The sequence below is a fragment of the Vulpes lagopus genome, chromosome 1 (genome assembly GCF_018345385.1).
Source record: "Vulpes lagopus strain Blue_001 chromosome 1, ASM1834538v1, whole genome shotgun sequence".
In the NCBI taxonomy this organism is placed as follows: Eukaryota; Metazoa; Chordata; class Mammalia; order Carnivora; family Canidae; genus Vulpes; species Vulpes lagopus.
Window position 1 is genome coordinate 4,735,590 of NC_054824.1, and position 18,304 is coordinate 4,753,893.

At 44.6% G+C, this 18,304-nt stretch overlaps 1 protein-coding gene across 3 annotated transcripts in view; it reads left to right on the top strand.

Annotated features, from left to right (window-relative positions):
• The window catches only part of FYN (FYN proto-oncogene, Src family tyrosine kinase), a 209,644-nt gene that overhangs the window by 159,532 nt on the left and 31,808 nt on the right, over nucleotides 1–18,304 (top strand). For 2 of the 3 annotated variants that reach the window (XM_041752313.1, XM_041752323.1), the window contains 7 exons: nucleotides 5,000–5,098; nucleotides 8,132–8,235; nucleotides 9,210–9,359; nucleotides 12,136–12,300; nucleotides 15,635–15,814; nucleotides 17,755–17,831; nucleotides 17,930–18,083. In XM_041752313.1, coding sequence (XP_041608247.1) covers nucleotides 5,000–5,098; nucleotides 8,132–8,235; nucleotides 9,210–9,359; nucleotides 12,136–12,300; nucleotides 15,635–15,814; nucleotides 17,755–17,831; nucleotides 17,930–18,083 — 929 coding nt within the window. Of the gene's footprint in view, nucleotides 1–4,999; nucleotides 5,099–8,131; nucleotides 8,236–9,209; nucleotides 9,360–12,135; nucleotides 12,301–12,705; nucleotides 12,862–15,634; nucleotides 15,815–17,754; nucleotides 17,832–17,929; nucleotides 18,084–18,304 lie in introns of all 3 variants that reach the window. The other variant, XM_041752331.1, reaches the window with a different exon arrangement.

Consider the following 18,304-nt stretch of genomic DNA (forward strand, 5'->3'; position numbering starts at 1 on the left):
GAGGGAGTGTACCCTCCCACCCCTTACCCTGTCAGGAGGCAGAAATGGGAGGCAGCAGGGCTGGCCTTTGTGTTCTCAAGGGCAGCAGGAAGCATGTGGTACCCGTGTGTGCCATGGGCCCAGAGCCAGTGACACCACGGCCCCACATGGGGTAAGGGTTCTTCCCCGACCTATTATAAGTGCTCAGTGCAATATATTTGGACATTATTAAATTTGAACCCATTTAGCAAACTATTTAAATTCATCTTATTTTATTCCCTATTTTCACATTTCATGACTAGTGATTTACCACCTAAAACCAGTGACTCTTTAAAATATAATACAGGGACGCCTAGTTGGGTCAGAGGTTGAGCCTTCGGCTCAGGGCGTGATCCTGGAGTTCTGGGATCGAGTCCCCATTGGGTTCCCTGCAGGGAGCCTGCTTCTCCCTCTGCCTGTGTCTCTGCCTCTCTCTCTCTGGGTCTGTATGTCTCTCATGAATGAATGAGTGAATGAATGAATGAATGAATAAATAAATAAATAAATATAAATAAAATACAATATACATGTTGCACAGAGTGGAATAGTGCCTAGGGTACTGACTCCTTGCAAAGTTCTTTTCATCTTGATAAGGAGAAATCCTGGTTTACAGTCCCCTCCAAGCACGCAATAAAATTGTTACGGATACTCTGACAGTAAGATGACAGTAACCAAATTTGAAAATAATATAGCATTTATAATAAAAAATGCTCCACAGCTCAACAGATCAGACCAACTTCTGTTTGCAAACACCACTTCCGGCTGCATCAGGGCCCTAGGCTCCTGGGGCCAACAAACTTTATGAGCAAATTGGGGGACTGAAAACAGGCTCTCTTAGTAAGTCTTTAAATCAGAGGACGAGGGGAAGCTGCTATAAAAACTTAAAAGTCATTCTAAACCAGAGCCTTAAATCACATATTTTAATCAAAGCAAGATAACAGTTAAAGAAAAATCTCACCAACTCTAAATTCTTGAAATAATCTGAACTGTAAGAACAGGTGTTTTTTTTTTTTTTTTTAAGTGCAGTTTTAAAAACGTTCATTACAATAATTCAAGAAGTAGAAAGTACCATAGTCCAGATTCTGTTTTCCTGGATCAAGGTGAATGATTTATAAAAAGTATCATTTATCTATGGGTGAGTTGGCCTCTAATGTATTAAAAAGAGGATTTATTCATTTGCTCAAAGGTTTGGGGTTTTGTTTCTTTTTGTGGGGGGGAGTTGCTTTTATTTATTTATTTACTTACTTATTTACTTATTTATTTTTAATATTTCGAGTCTACCGGCCTTTCTGGGCACAACCTGTGAGGCTTACTATATAATACATTGTTGCCTTGTCACTTTATATCTCCTTTGATGGAAAAAGTGACCCTAGATGGCCTCAAAAAATAAAAAGAATTTTATCTTTCTCATGAGTAACTGAAAACCCTTGTGAGATTAATGGAGTCACTTAAGAGAAAAATCATGAATTCCTGATACATGACTTTAGGATGAGCTGATAGTTGGATTCTAATCTGTGCTAAACTATCTAGGTGCCAACACCAAAATGAGACATGAATGCTGGGTTTGAAATGGGAAATTATAGTTGACCCTCGAACAATGGGGGAGGGCTAGGGACGCCAGCTCCCGCCACTCGCCACATGCTGTCAAAAAACTGCATCTAACCTTGACGCCCCCAAAAACTTAACTTATAATCTTCTAGTACTGACTGGAAGCCTTGCTAATAACAGGTAAGGACTGTTGACAGTCCGTTAACATACATTTTCTATGTTATCTGTATTATATACAATGTTCTTAAGAATAAAATGAGAGTAAAGGAAATGTTATTAAGAAAATCCTAAGAAGAGAGCACGTTTACTGGTTTTATTGGAAAAGATCTGCATGCAGGAGGACCTGTGCAGTTCAAACCCATGTGGTTCAAGGGTCGACCTTACTTTTTTTTTTTTTTAAGATTTATTTATTTATTCATGAGAGAGAGGCAGAGACACAGGCAGAGGGAGAAGCAGGCTCCATGCAGGGAGCCCGACGTGGGCCTCGATCTCGGATCTTGGGATCATGACCTGAGCCAATGGCAGGCGCCCAACTGCTGAGCCACCCAGGCGTCCCAAGGGTCGACCTTACTTGATTAATCCCAGATCATCTGAATCAGACTTGGGCTTGTCCCTGCCCCAAAAAATGTATTGGCTTCCTGCCTCAGATGACATTTCCATGTTTCCCAACCCTGATATTAGACTTTCTTCCTCTTCATTTAAGTCGATTAGAACTCACTTGATGAAGGTTGCAATAAAAGATAAGCTTCTGCTGAAAGCTCTTGATTTTTTGTTATTCTGGAGCATTTCCTGGGTTTGGGGTTTGGGAGGTAGAGTAAGGGAGAGAGAAAGGAGAGGGTGGAGAGGTGGTGGGTATTGTTATTCTTTTTAATGATGAAATGTCTCCATCTAGTGGAATTTCGGAGCAGTAAACATGTCACCATTTTAAAGCCTCCAAAACCGTTTCTTAGCATGTGTCCCAAAGAAAAAAAAAAACAACTTCCACATGTGTTCCTAGGTGATGTCCTGAACAAGGGCACGTATTTCTTTTGGAGGACACAGAAATAAACCAATACAAACTGTTCAAACATGAACCAGTTTGAATTTCGTGATGTGAGCCCCAAAAGGCAGAGGAATGCAATAGGGGAACAGCATGGAGTAGACTTCACAGACATGATCAGTGAAGACGCAGCTCTTCGGTCGGGTGTGGGTCCACAGGTGTTCATACGCACACATATCCTTTGGTACGTACCAGTCATTTCATAAGACAGATCTGGATGTAAATTAAATTTAAGATTGATTAACAAAGGGCTTCCTAGGTGTGAGAAGTTATCTCCCTGTTTTGGTGGATGTATCTGTTTAAATTTGTTAAACAGGGTCAAAAAGGGAAAGACCGAAAAGTGAATTAAAACGTAAGCTTTTAGGGCACCTGGGTAGCACAGGTAGGTTAAGCGTCTGACTCTTGGTTTCGGCTCAGGTCATGTGACCTCGGAGCCTTGTATCTCAGAGCCTGCTTCAGATTTGCTCTCTCCTTCCCCCTCTGCCTCTCCCCTCTTAAAATAAATAAGTTAATTAAAAAACTAACAACCAGGGGATCCCTGGGTGGCTCAGTGGTTTGGCGCCTGCCTTTGGCCCAGGGCGCGATCCTGAAGTCCCGGGATCGAGTCCTGCGTCGGGCTCCCAGCATGGAGCCTGCTTCTCCCTCTGCCTGTGTCTCTGCCTCTCTCTCCCTATGTCTGTCATGAATAAATAAATAAAATCTTAAAAAACATACAAACAAACAACCAGACATGAGAGTCTTTAAAAGCCTTCCCAGCACCCCATTTTCTCATGAGCTGTTCTGTGCCACCGGTGCCACCGAGCACTCCCCCCAAAACCACACCCAGAATACGTGTGGGCTTGTCATCATTTGTCTGTTGCTTTATTAAATTCTATCTAGAGTCGCTGCTCATCAGTCACGTCACGCAGAATCAGTCTGCAGAACGGGGCCCTGGAGTAAGGCTTCCGATCCTGCAGAGGCTGGTCATTCTCTGCCCAACGCTGTCAGTCTGAGGGAGATCTTGACCAGGGCCAGAAGCCGACACACTTTCTTCCCTGGCTGACGGTTTTGACACAGAGTCCAGCCACAAAATGATTTTAAAAAAAAAAAAAAAGGCTAAAGATTTCTCTTGCTGCCTCCATGGACCAAAAAAGGAAGGCGAGACGGCGCCGGGCCCCTGCTGGAGAGCAGTCGGGCAGGCCCGGGGTGCTGAAGGGCGCTGGCCTCCCCGGGCGGGTGCAGGTTCTGTGGGTGTCGCACTGGCAGGGCCGCAGCCCCGCGTCGCTGTGTGGACGGGGCACACGCCCCGTCCGCGCTCTCCGTCACACATCCGTGGCCCTGAGCCTAAACACGTGACCTCTCACCGCCAACCTGAGCCGACGGGGTGCTACAGGCCTGCAGCGCGGCCTCTGCCCCCCACCCGCAGGCTGAGACGGGCCGCCTCCTGGAACGCGGGTGTCCCGCGGTGCTGAGACTCCACCTCCGGCCTGGCCACTGTCTGTTCTCCCCGTGCGCCCGCACGCACGCAGCTCCCCACCCCGCCCCTCCGGCCCAGCAGACTCAGGTCAGCGCCGTCGGCGGCCGAGGCCCGAACCGCAGGCTGCACACTTCTGAGCACGGCCCAGCTGTACTGTGCTTGTAAGGATTCGACCCACTGTCTGGACGGCAAGCACGGCAGGCCCGGGGTGAGCTCTCATCCGGCTTCCCCTCTCAGACCGTCTGCAGCTGCCCTGTTCTCTTCTTTTCTCATACGTCCGTTCCGTGGCGAGCAAAACAGCACTAGAGCCAGCGACCGGTGTGCATCTCCCCAGCAGTACCAGAGGATGCGGTTGCCGCAGGATGTGAGACCGCGTCGGGACTGTGAGCTAAATTAGCAGAGTCCGTGCATGCTCTGCCTTTCCTCCAGCTTTGCTGAGATGTCACTGACACACAACACTGTGTACCTTGCGATGGGTCCTGTACGGTGTGACGGGTTGTGCGGTGTGGACAGTGTGGCTGGTTGACCCGTGCACGTGTCGTGGACGTCTACCACGATAACACTTCCCGCACCTCCCATAACTACCAGTTGGTTCCTCGTTACAGGGTTTTTCTAACGTAGCCTGAGGCCGAGTACCCTTCCCCTCTGTCCAAGCTGGGGACCCTTACCGAGCACAATGCCCGTCCACCCCCAGGAGAACCCCCTTGTGGCCAGGGTCCTACATTCCTAATTTGCAAGTAAAATAAGAGATGAGAGACAAGCCCTGGATTCGAGTCACAGCTGACGTTGATGGTAGCCGCGTGACCCTCGCAGAGGGCTGTGTTGGACTTTGCAGAAATCAGCCAATGAGATGACTGGGAGATAGTCTTGGATACCCTAACGGCGTTGACATTAAAATGGTCTGCACACTCACTTCCTTTTCTCCTTGTTCTCTGCAGGGAAGGAGATTGGTGGGAAGCCCGCTCCTTGACAACCGGAGAGACTGGTTACATTCCCAGCAATTACGTGGCTCCAGTCGACTCAATCCAGGCAGAAGAGTATGTTTTGTTTCTGTTGTTTTCACTCAACTATTTGCTTTTAAAACTTAGCTGTCACAGTGAAATGCCATTAACTTTGTGCAGGTTGCGGGGAGAAGAAGTTCTCTAGAGCGACTTCAGGGTTGAGAGAGTATGGTGATGCCATGGTTTCCCAGGCGTTGTGCTGCGGCCTGTGCCCTGTCTGTGGGGTACTTGTACTATTATTGACGTATTTTTCACATGTGCCTGCTTCTTGAAAGCATACTCATTTTGAAAGGGAGCATTACTTCCCAAGTCTATTGAAAACCCAATAGTATTTGCCACAGATACAAAGTAATCGGGAAAATGTGATGCAATTCTGGCCAGAGCATATATTATTACTGCAAACCCAAGGCTCTAAGCCTATAATATAGTCCAATGGAAAAAAAAAAAAAGAGAGAGAGAGAGAGAGAGGAAGGGAGAAGGAATGGGAGTGGGGAGGGAAAGAGAAAGGCAAGGGGGACAGGGAGGGGGGTGATCAAGGAGGCAAACAATTATCAAAGATCAGATTGAGTTCTTTCTTAGAGTAATGGGAAATATTAAGGGGGTACTGAAGACATACCTTCCATGCCCCAGGTACAAATATCTCACCTATGGCGTGTTCCACAGCTCGGGGAATCCTCTGATCATGCATTTATTTTTTTAAAAAAAGATTTGTTTATTTATTTATGATAGACAGAGAGAGAGAGAGAGAGAGGCAGAGACAAAGGAGGAGGGAGAAGCAGGCTCCATGCCAGGAGCCTGACGTGGGACTCAATCCCGGGTCTCCAGGATCACGCCCTGGGCCAAAGGCAGGCGCCAAACCGCTGAGCCACCCAGGGATCCCCAGATGATGCATTTCAAATGCTCCTCTCCTTTGAGTTGCCATCTTGGTTGGTTTCTGTGATGGTAAATCGTGACTCGCAGTTAACTGTCAGACCAAGGACTTCACTGGTACCGGTTTGGGAAGATGGTTGGCAGGCTGAGGGCATTCTAGACGGGACCACCATCGTTCCTTCTCCTGGCCTGTGCAGAGTCACGGTCGCTTCCAAAAGGGAGAACTAATGAGAGTGGCTCGTGTGGCAACCCTCATTTCTGAACTGAGGGAAAGAAAACTGGCCCATGACTCCCAGATCCGGGGACCTGTCCTCCTCCCTGACACCCTGGGCATCTGCCTCTTCTGGTGGCCTTGCCTGACCAGTAAGGGGGGCAAGGAGAGTCAGCCACGAAGCCCGCCATCCTTTGGCTCTAATATGGCATTTTGCCCTGGATTTGTTTAAGCACGACGGGGAGGATTGGACGGCGCACCCCAACCAAATTCCCAACGGGATCACTGTCTTGCCTTTAATTCCTTTATATTTGCTCTAAGGAGATCGGTTTTGTTTCCCACTCTCAAATACTCAGTGGTTCTGCACTCTTTCTTTTCTCCTAGGGAGTGTGTTTTATCATCAGAGAATAAAGGAATTTGTGTTGAATTTTTATTTTGGGGGGCAGATTTGCCAACATCTGTGCGTTCTTTCAGAATAAAAGGTACCACTAAAAGGTGGCATTACTTTGATTTAACTGAGAACCTACCGACTATATATTTAAGCTATATTTGTAATGGTCAGTTTTTAAAATACGTCGTTCTTAAAGAATAAATTAGCATCTTAAGAAGATAACGCCTATGGCTTTACATAGGCAATTAATTACCATTATCTTAAAATGCTATTGTCTTGGTTCAGCCCATTGTTCCAACTGTTCTCTTTTCACCACCATTTGCATTTATACTGCGTTTTCATCCGGCAACCGATGCAAACCCAGAAAGTCATTTCTCGTAAATAATTGTTGTGATTCTCTTTATACCGTCTAGCGCTAAGTTAGGATTGTTGCACAGTCTGGTGCCTTTAAAAGTCACCGAGGAGCTCGCTTGGAGTGTGTCTTTTCTTATCTTCAGCGAGGCTCCTTCATTCACAAAAGAATTTGACAGTGAACACATAATAGCTATGTTCAAGTATAGTGAATTAAAATTTCATTTTAGAAACTGGATCCTCTCACAGTTGAATATTCTAAAATTGTGTCTATGCACAGATTCCGACGGGGTTCTCCTGAATTCTGTCGTGGATTCCCACGGCACCTGCTGCTGCTCCCTCAGCAGCTAGTTGCGGAAACGTTAGCTGATTGCCAAGCCATGGTTAGGGCTAGAGAGCGGAAGGGAAGATAAAAGATAAACAGCAGAGATTGTGAGGTGACTTGACGCGACGCCTTCTCACACGGCACCAGGGTGTTGTCACGGGGAGGATAGGAAACGGCTGCAACAGCCAGTCGTTTGTGAGGCCGTGCTCGTTGACTGCCTAGTGACCTGTCCCTGCAGCTGAGCCAGAGCACACATGCGCAGATCCCCACCCATCTGCTGGGCAGATCTTCCATTTACATGAGTCCTCACACCTGCTGGCCAGGAAGAGCATGAAAGCAAGCATCCAAAGGCAGCAGTCATCTCAAATTAGGGGTAGTCTTGACAGCTTTTTTTTTTTTTTTCAAAATCACTGTAGGTACGAAGTTACTGAAAATATCACGTCTCTGTTCTTTATCCATCCTGACTTTTTTTTTTCAATAAAAAATGATCTTGAGCTTGATTAATGATCTTTACTTAGACCAAGGCTGCGTTTCGTTATTTCCCAGGTGTTGTAATTATGCTCAGAAATCCAGGGTCTTATAGACATGCACGGAAAGGGTCTCCTGCACTTGCCATTTCAAAACAAGGTCTTAGATTTCTCTTCTTGTGAATGCAGGTGGCAGTGTTAACACAAGCCAGTTCTTGTCACCTCTGGAAGAGAAGGAAAATCGCCCACGATTCCAATCTGATTTATTTTCTTCAAAGAATGAAAAAGATGGATTAGGGATGGAATTGGGAGCAGACTGAAAGGGAACTAGATGAGGCTAGGAAAACGTGGGCGGGGAAAGGCTAGGGATGCGATCGGAGGTGAGGAGGATCACTACTGCAGTTTTGTAAATGATCCCTTACAAAATGTTTCCTTCCCTTGATCTCATTTAAAGGTGGTACTTTGGAAAACTTGGCCGAAAAGATGCTGAGCGACAGCTTTTGTCCTTTGGAAACCCGAGAGGTACCTTTCTTATCCGTGAAAGTGAAACCACCAAAGGTAAGATAAAGAGTTGAAGAACTTGGTTGTCATTCAAATCTGTGGATTAGTCAGAGCAGATGAAAAGGCTTCTCTCTAATGTACAAGGATTTTTAAATGGCACATATCCTCCCCGCCTTGTGAGCAGAGTCCTATTTTCAGTTTCCCCCCCACCCCCAGGCTCTAGAACCACAGACAGCTCCAAAAGGACTGTAGAGGCTCAGAATCAAGCCCTTTCTCCCGAAACAGGGGCTGGGCAGCTTCACTCCTGCAGACATGCAAGATGATAGAATTCACGGCAGTTCTTTAGAGTTACTGATTTCTACAGCTTGTAGTTCCTCAGGCACCAATCGTACAGGTTATTTTTGCATTCCTTTTGTTTTTTCAAATCTGAGGACTGCTCTTCCTCCAACCACTGGCCTTTCATTATTTAACCACCCACACATCAGAGCCCACAAAAGGAGCTGGGCCAAGGGAAAGGAGGAGCAGTGGCCTTCTAGCTTGATCTACTAGCCATGGTTATGTCCTCCTGAGACAGGGAAGTGGTATCTGAAGGCTCCCTTCTAGAGAAACGGTCCTTACCCTTCTTCAAACACACGTGGCCACTGCCTCTGCAGCACTCCAGGGGTAAGGAAGATGAGGAGAGCGACCCCAGCCTGCCTGCGTGTCTGTGTTTCTCTTCATCCGCCCCCAGGGGAGTTGGGTCTAATACCATATTAGGCAACACTAGGGTACTGAAGAGGGTGTTGTAGGAAGAAATGCAGGACGCTTTCATTCTCAAGGATAAAATGACTTAATTGCTAATAACTTCTGGCATTTGCAAGAAAGAGGTGTTTTTTTCTTCTGTTACTGAGTGGAAGAGTGTGTGTGCATGCACACATACGTGTGTGTGTCCTCTTCATATTGGTTAATCAGAATAGTCAGGTAAGTGAGACCCAAAAAACAAATGAGCTTTCAAAATTATTGGAGCTGCTAATGCTTTGCATATTTACCAGGTGCCTATTCACTGTCGATCCGAGATTGGGATGATATGAAAGGAGACCATGTCAAACATTATAAAATTCGCAAACTTGACAATGGTGGATACTATATTACCACCCGGGCCCAGTTTGAAACACTTCAGCAGCTTGTACAACATTACTCAGGTAACCCTGACTCTGACTAGCTACTCACCACCGGGACACTGGAGGGAACGGGGAGGCTCCTAGGGAGGTCGGGGCGGGGAGGAGGTACAAGCATGAGCAAGGTCAGCAGTGGCATAGTTTTCTTAGCAGCCAGGCAAGGTGGGGCTTAGCTGAATAGGTTCTGTTGATGTCTTTTTACCATGGTTGTTATTAGTTCCACGCATTTGTCAAAAGATTCTATAACATTCTAGTTCCCAAATACGAAGCAATAGGTTAAATTGTAAACCTGTTCCCCTGGAGTCTGTAATCAGAAACCGTGACAGGAGAGGGAACAGTGTCTGGGAGGGAACTCACAGTGGGGGGACGGGGGTGGGGGACTCCTGTCGAGGGTCCCCAGTTCACACTCAGCACTCACGGGACTGGCTGCACATGATTTTCATTCCCATGACCGGATGCATTTTGCAGTCCATTTATCACATTCCACTCCTCCACCACTATGGCTGTTTCCTAACTAGATGTAGACTGTGCGGCCCACAGCTCCTAGATCTGTTACAGCTATTGTATTAAATTCAGCTTACAAGCAGTAACTAGATCAGTCGCTGTCCTAACACCCAGAGGTCACTGTTAGTGTGTTGTTCCTAAAAATATATGCTTATGAGGTATTTAGGTGTACAGTCCGCACATTATAGTAAAGAATATGGTCTTATATACAAGTGTCAAAACGATTACTTTCTAAGATTAGCAAGGCTATCGCACCATATAACATATACACACAGGTGGAGTTTTACATAGATGCACATGCATTTACAGATCTATGTCACATTGAACCCTGTAGTTTTTTCTTGATCTGTATATGTGTGTGTGTGTATTATGTGTACACACATAATATATGCATACATATATATATATACACGTTATATACTATTCTTCAGGACAGTAACAAAACCCCAAAATAGTACATGGCTTGACCTCAACTATGGCTCTGTGCACATTCATTTTTTTAAAAAAAATTGTGTATAAGTTTTTAGCACCGAAAAAAAGCAATCTTTTGAAAGTGGCAATAAGAAATACCTATCGATTCATCCTGGGCACTAATGAAAAAGTGAAAAATTAACAGGACCTGGAGTACTCGTTGATTAGAGCATTGGATAGGTTTAGTTTATAGGGATTCTAATGAAATATTTGGGAGAAATGAAGCAGAATATCTCCCTGAGCTTAAGCGACATACTCAAAGTGCCCGCACATGTAAGGATTTTTCAAATGCCGAAATATATTTCATTACAGCCAAACATCAGCAGGATCCCCAGGGTTTGGATCATTTGAAAATATTGTGTTGGAAAGGGCACGTTAATAACATCGTAAAGCTGGAGGAGAGAAAGGATATGAAGAGCAATAGACGTTTTTTAATCTCAAAAAAAAAATTCCATCTCAAGTTAGATTTGTTTTTATATTGGCTTTGCCTCTTCCCTCTTTCTCTCTCCCATGCAATAAAGTGCCTCTGAAATATTGACACATAAATAATTTCCTGCCTAAACATCTCAGAACCTGGTTCTACCATAAAGGAATAAAAAGTAACTTAAGGCTGGTTCCTGGAGAAAAGACAACCACCCTCCACAGGATTTCCCTGGATCCGAGGGGCTGCCGGTGGGACGTGGCGGGCGGGGCGCTGTCCATTGCACACACCAGGCGCTCTACGGCTTTTGTCACTGCTCCGATCCTTTATTCTTTGTTACTTTTTCTTACCTGGCAGACATTTAACCTGACATTTAGGCAATTTCCCCTCACCACTGATATATTCTGAAGAGGTATATTCTTTAAAAAGAAAGAAGAAAGAAGGAAGGAAGGAAGGAAGGAAGGAAGGAAAGAAAGAAAGAAAGACAAAAAAAAAAAAAAAAAAAAAAAAAGAAAGAAAGAAAGAAAGAAAGAAAGAAAGAAAGAAAGAAAGAAAAGAAAAGAAAACGAAGAGAAAAAGAAAGAAAAGAGAGAAGGGGAAAAAATCCAAATAGCCCATAAGTGATAACTTGTTTCCTTTGTCTTTTTTCATAGGAAATAGGATTCTTTCTCAGCCTTGAGTTTCTACAGATTTCAGTTTCCTTTCTTTCTGCTTTGAAACCAGATTTCTAAATTATGCATTGGAGACGGTTATAAAGATTTTTTTTTTAATGGGAAATATCAAAGAAGCAAGAGTATCTGACGGCTAGAATAGAGTCAGTTAAAATGCCAAAGAAATCCCTAGAGAAATGTGACCTCTTTTTTCCCCGGCCAGGTATAATCTTCAGTCTTCCTGGCTTATAACAGTCTAATATTCTATGGAAAAATCCTGAATTAAAGTCACAATTTTAAATATGTTCAAACCAAAGAAAGTCCCTGAACCCTTGATATTAGAAAGGGAGAGGATAGTCATGCTGATGTTCTGTCTTCCAAAGGTACCTTCTGAAGTCACTGGAGAGATCTCCAGGGCTCCAGAGACATGTCATTAGCATCTCGGACGGAAAACATTTTTCTTCGTTAGCGAGTATAGAAACCAAAACAGCCGTACCTGTACCTGTGTATGTGTGTAGCCTATATACTACCTGGAGGCATGGAGCGGTCCATGTTTAAAATGTCTTTCCTGTTCTACCTCCAATGAACATGTTTCAACGTGTGGTGTCTAATCTTCCAAGATATGTGCAGTTCTCGCCGACGTAGCCCTGTTTTGAGCAATGCTGTGCACTCGCTGGGTTTGTGCAACTGTTAAGTGTCGTTTCACATGTTCTGCTTTTCTCTCCCTCTCCTGCTGCTGTCTCCACTCCATCAGAGAGAGCCGCAGGTCTCTGCTGCCGCCTAGTTGTTCCCTGTCATAAAGGGATGCCAAGGCTTACCGATCTGTCTGTCAAAACCAAAGATGTCTGGGAAATCCCTCGAGAATCCCTGCAGTTGATCAAGAGACTGGGAAATGGGCAGTTTGGGGAAGTATGGATGGGTATGCTGAGACTCAATTATTCTATTAGTAGCTCTCTCGTTTGGGAAGTCCCAAACATCAAAGATGGAAGGTGAAAATAAAGACTTTGTGACCTGGAAGGAAGAAGGTTTAAATTACTAATAGTGGGGGATTATACATTTGATTTTGATTTCAGAATTCCAGAATTTCCAAAAGAGAAGTAGTGGTCACGATTGGCAGATGGCTCAAATTATGCTATCATGAGAGTCTCAATTCATAAGCCAGAAGATAGTAGGAGGAACGTTCCAGCCCTTCATTTTCAAGTGCAAACATTTGCTCAGTGAACTCAGTCGCCCTAAGGGGCAAGTCACCTTCCATCTTCCCTAGTGCATGCATGATTATGGATTATAAGGACTGTGTTTTCTTTATTAATTCCCTTTCCTGTAGACAAAGCTGATGGTTTGTGCTTTAACTTAACTGTGATTGCATCGAGTTGTACCCCACAAACTTCTGGATTGGCTAAAGATGCTTGGGAAGTTGCACGTGATTCGTTGTTTCTGGAGAAGAAGCTGGGTCAGGGGTGTTTCGCTGAAGTGTGGCTTGGTAAGGCAGAGGGCGCATTGCATTTTGGCTGCACCTCAGAGCCAATTAAAGACAGTTTGGGACAAACACACACACACACACACACACACACACACACACACACACACACAGAGATTTTGGGACCAAGACATTTAACCTGGGTAGCCGGTCCGGCACAGGACGTCCAGATTTTGAAAGTACAGCGATACTTCACTGTACTCCTCTATCCTCCGTCACATGGCTAACGAAGGCAGGTGTGCACAGAACGGGAAACCAATACAGTAAGAATCCGTTGTTTCCTCTTCCTAAGACCTGAGAAGGTAAGATACGATGGACGGGTTACTATAGGGAAAGACCATGAGCTTTTTTTTTTTTTTTTTTTTTGGCTCAGTGGGCCTGCATTTGAACCTTTCCTAGCTGATTAACCATGGGCAAGAGGCTAAGTTAATGTCTTTGAGCCTTAGTTCCCTCATCTGTAAAATTGGAATGATATCTACTTCACGGGATTGAGGATGACATGGACAATATACTCAGAACCCCTGCACATGGTGGATGCTCAGTAGACCACTCAGACCTCTCTTAATTTGGTTGTCGTGTCATTGATGAGGCTGACTGCCCTGGGCCCGTCCCACTTCTTTTATAACAGCCTTTGGTCCGGCAGCTTGGCTTAGAGAAAATCCTTGAATTTGGCCCCACCCAAACACATCTCTCCGTCAGTGAGACAGATGTTGGTGCTTATGGAATCCGCCTTCTTCCTTTCTTAGGTTCAATTAAAAACAATAAAGATAGGTACTTGTTGCTATATGTAGCTCTAAGTGTTTAGGGGTGGTCAACATTAAAATATTTAGCACAGGGAAAGCTCTTGGAACAGAATAAGTATTACATAGCTATAGATAGAGCAGTAAGGTTAGAGACAGACACGCAGACATGCACATATATGTGTGTATAAGCTACTATATAATAAGTATATATGAATATCTGTATATGGCCTTCCTCTCCTTCATCCGCTCAATTTATAACTGAAGTTGCGGGTGCCAAGATTTTAATTCATTTATGCAGTCAGGAAGAATTGGACATTCCACGAAGATTTATTTTCAAAATGCATAATTATCAACTTGAAGTCATTATGCCATACTATTACGAATTTGTTTCCTACTGAACATAAAATACCACGTTATGGTGGAATGCCAGTGAGACTAATTGGGTTGTTACCAGAGAAGAAAATCTCTATTTAAAATTTTGGGATGCTGACAGTGCTCAAATAGCAAAGACCACTTACAGATTGTCACCTTTTCCACTTACATGTAGCAGTCAGATATTTTATAATTTGAATGAACTCTTCTGTAAGCCACTGCTCTTTCCTAACTCAGATTTTTCTAGGTTGCATGTCGTCATTATATGAACCATGCCTTGAACAGAGTACCCAAAGGTTACAGAATTTTTTAATTCTAAAATCAGTTATGTTAAATATAAAAATTAATCTTGGGTAGCCCTGGTGGCCCAGTGGTTTAGTGCTGCCTGCAGCCCGGGGTGTGATCTTGGAGACCCGGGATCGAGTCCCACGTCGGGCTTCCTGCATGGAGCCTGCTTCTCCCTCTGCCTGTGTCTCTGCCTCTCTCTCGCTCTCTCTGAATGAATAAATAAATAAATCTTTAAAAAAAAATAAAAAAATAAAAATAAAAATTAATCTTCATTTAAACCAGTTTTCTTTACAAATAGTAAAGGCATAATCTAACTCGGCAGATTTTTTTAAAGATTTTATTTATTTATTCATGAGAGACACAGAGAGAAAGGCACAGGGAGAAACAGGCTCCCTGTGGGGAGCCTGATCCGGGACTCGATCCCAGGACCAGAGCCAAAGGCAGATGCTTAACCACTGAGCCACCCAGGTGCCCCTCCCTTAGAGTTTTAACTCATAGTTATTATAAGACTAATAATGGAATACACACTGAACCTAGATTTTAAAAAAAAAAAAAATTCTGGAGCTGAAAGAGATTCAAAAGATAATCCAGTTCCGTTCCTATATTTTATAGATGAGGCAACCCGTGATCATAAACCAGGCCTGTCTCTGTATCTACTTGATTTTAACATGTTATGCCTAAATACTTCTGTTCCCTCTTAGCTGCTGTTTAATTTTTTCACTCTAACTGATAGAAGCTATTGTTCTTGTGGCTGACCATCAGTTAACATGAGGAACTTTCCTTACCTGGTTGAAGTATGGGGCAAGTAGGCTGTGAGCTTCTTGCCAAAGCTCAATAGCATACTTGTAATCTTACCTATATATCAACTGTTCAAGGACTCGGTCAAGTAGCCCATCCACTGCAGACAGTTGAAAGTCTAGAGGAAATTTCCAGACATCCTCAGTGTGTTGCCATGTGTTTTTTTTTAATGGCACTCTTCATAAAATGGCTTCTTCCATGCTCACTCTACTGCCGAAGGGATAGCTATGGGATGGCCAGGCCTGTCGTAATGACCTTTGGGCTTTCATCCTTGTAAAGAAGTGTCCAGAGCTTTTGGTAACAATTTGTAATCACATGAGTGAGCCCCAGAAAAGGAAAGTCGCATAATATCGAAATCAGAAAAAAGTAATACGGCCATAGGTAAACGCATTTTTCCTGTTGAAAATATTTGACAGAGTCCTTACATTTGATTATCCTCATTCAACCAAAAAAAAAGGAGATTAAGTTTTTAAGTTTAACTTTATGTAGGGAGTTATTGATTGAAAAGCTTTTTTGTTGTTGTTTCCTTCAAAAGAGGAGCTTTGATTTGACTCAATATTGTGGGATGTGTGCAGGTACCTGGAATGGAAACACAAAAGTAGCCATAAAGACTCTTAAACCAGGCACAATGTCCCCTGAGTCCTTCCTGGAGGAGGCACAGATCATGAAGAAGTTGAAACACGACAAGTTGGTCCAGCTCTACGCGGTGGTGTCCGAGGAGCCAATCTACATTGTCACCGAGTACATGAATAAAGGTTGGGATCCCTCTCACAGTTGACCCACAGGGGTTGTTTTGGGGAGGGAAATGGAGGTGCCTGCTTGCTTTTTTCCCTGCTTTCTGCATGAGTCGAGCATTCCCGTCAGGAAGCACAAATTGTCTGCTCATTAATGAAAACAGTTTTAAAACAGACCATGACCTTGAGTGTGCTCCCACCCCTAGGTCCTTATGAAACACAGCACCTTTTACACGCTGCACACGTCAGGAGTCTCAGCTCCTCTCCATAACGAAAGCGTTCATTTTTAATGTCAAGGGTGGTGGCGAGGGCTGTGATCATTTGCTGTCATTTCGGATGGCATGCCTTGTGCTAAATTTCCTTTTTCAGGGCTGAACGGTTCATATCAGACACAGGTCTCTGGGTTCATTTTGTCTCCATCTTCTCAGCACCTTTGTTTTTCCAACTCTCTTAAATATCAGATGAAGAAAGACATGCTTTTACAGAGCACATTTTTTTAAGATTTATTTATTTATCTATTAGAAAGAGAATACAACCGGGAGGGGCAGAAGGAGAAGGAGAGAGAGTCTCAAGCAGACTCCCTGCTGAGTGCAGAGCCTGATGCAGGGCTCGATCTCACGACCCGGAGATCATGACCTGAGCCGAAACCAAGAGCCGGGCGTTCAATCAACTGCAGCACGCAAGCGGCCTAGAGAGCGCATTTTATTCTCATTCTCTCTCTGTCTTTCTAATCAAAAGCAGTATTGCCAGGGATAAGGCCAAAGATCACTTTGTTTCGGAAAAATAGATGAACCAAACAAGAAACAACCTTAAAAGGCAATGAATGCATTGTACAACAGAGGACCCCAGTGTAATTTTTTCCTTTCCATGTACTTTGTTTTTAAATATATTCGGAAAAAAATGTTTTTTCCTGGCAGATTGCTTGTCTTTTGTCTCCAGGGTTATTTGGTCAATAACTTTGTGATTAAAGCATGCAAGCAATCACCAGTGACCATCGCAAGCCTCCGGCCTCTGCGCATAATTGTTCTAGCCCTGGTGTTGGTCCTAAGCAACTTAGGCCATGCTGTCACGGTGGCTCTGAGGCGTCAGATATCCAGAAGGCCTGGCTGGCCATGATCCAACGAGGGGAGCTACCTGCCCCACTCTATATTCCTCAGATATTCTTTCCTTGATTTAAAAATCTGTAAATAAGCTAGGCCAGCGCTTCTCAAACTTTGCTATGTATCAAGATCACCCAGGGGGCCTCTCACACTGCAGGTTTCCAGGCCCCGCCTCCTGAGTTTCTGATTCTGATTCTGGCGCACAACCTGAGAGCTTCCTAACAGATTCCCCGAGGGATGCAATCCCTGCTGGTCCCAGGACCACACTTCGGGAACCACTTGGCCGGGCAGCGTCTTCCCCATGTCAGTGGGGACTGCTGGGGGATGAAGCAAAGTGGTGCAGCTCCCCACGTATCCCCACGTGTCCCCACGTGCCCTTCTTTGTGACATAGAGGGAATCATATCCCACGCGTTATGCTTTTTTCAAACTTTTGTTGTTCTTTTTTTTTTTTTTTTAAGATTTTATTTATTTATTCACGAGAGACACAGAGAGAGAGGCAGAGACACAGGCAGAGGGAGAAGCAGGCTCCCTGCAGGGACCTGATGCGTGACTCGATCCCAGGATCCCGGGATCACACCCTGAGCCAAAGGCAGATGCTCCACCACTGAACAACCCAGGCATCCCCAAACTTTTGTTGTTCTTAGAAATGAAGTCACCATTGTCTGCGGTGAAATCCGAAAGATAAAACCGCTGCCTCTCAAACAAGAATTTTTTCTACCCTCCTTTTTTTTTTTGTATAAATCTCTTTTTTATTCATCAATGGCATCATCTATTCAATCATAAGAAAACCAAATGCAGCCCTTTGTCAGGCATTTTTATCTTCCAGAGTAAATTGAAATGGTTTTATGTTTTGTCCACAGGAAGTTTACTCGATTTCTTAAAAGACGGGGAAGGAAGAGCTCTGAAATTACCAAACCTCGTGGATATGGCAGCACAGGTAGGCTGCATGGTCCTCTGACGCCCGCCTCAGGCGTAAGGCCGTGTGAGCCCGGGGAGTCGTGGTGTGACGTGCGTCCTGTTCCTCCGTTCCTACAGGTTGCCGCGGGAATGGCTTACATCGAGCGCATGAATTACATCCACAGGGACCTGCGGTCAGCAAACATCCTAGTGGGGAACGGACTAATATGCAAGATTGCTGACTTTGGATTGGCGAGGTTGATCGAAGACAATGAGTACACAGCAAGACAAGGTGGGCATTTATATGGGATGGCTCATGATCACATCCAAGACAACAGTCGCTTGCGGCACCATCCTTCCTCTCTCCTTCCCTTCCCCTCCTCCAGAAAAATATTTGGAATGGCATCCTCCAGCCGAGGTGTTTCTTCTTGCTCTGGCAGGGATCCGATAGCTCTACAGGCGGGAGACTATAGTGGGTTCAATGGATGGACAGCATGTTGCCTTCTGGTGACT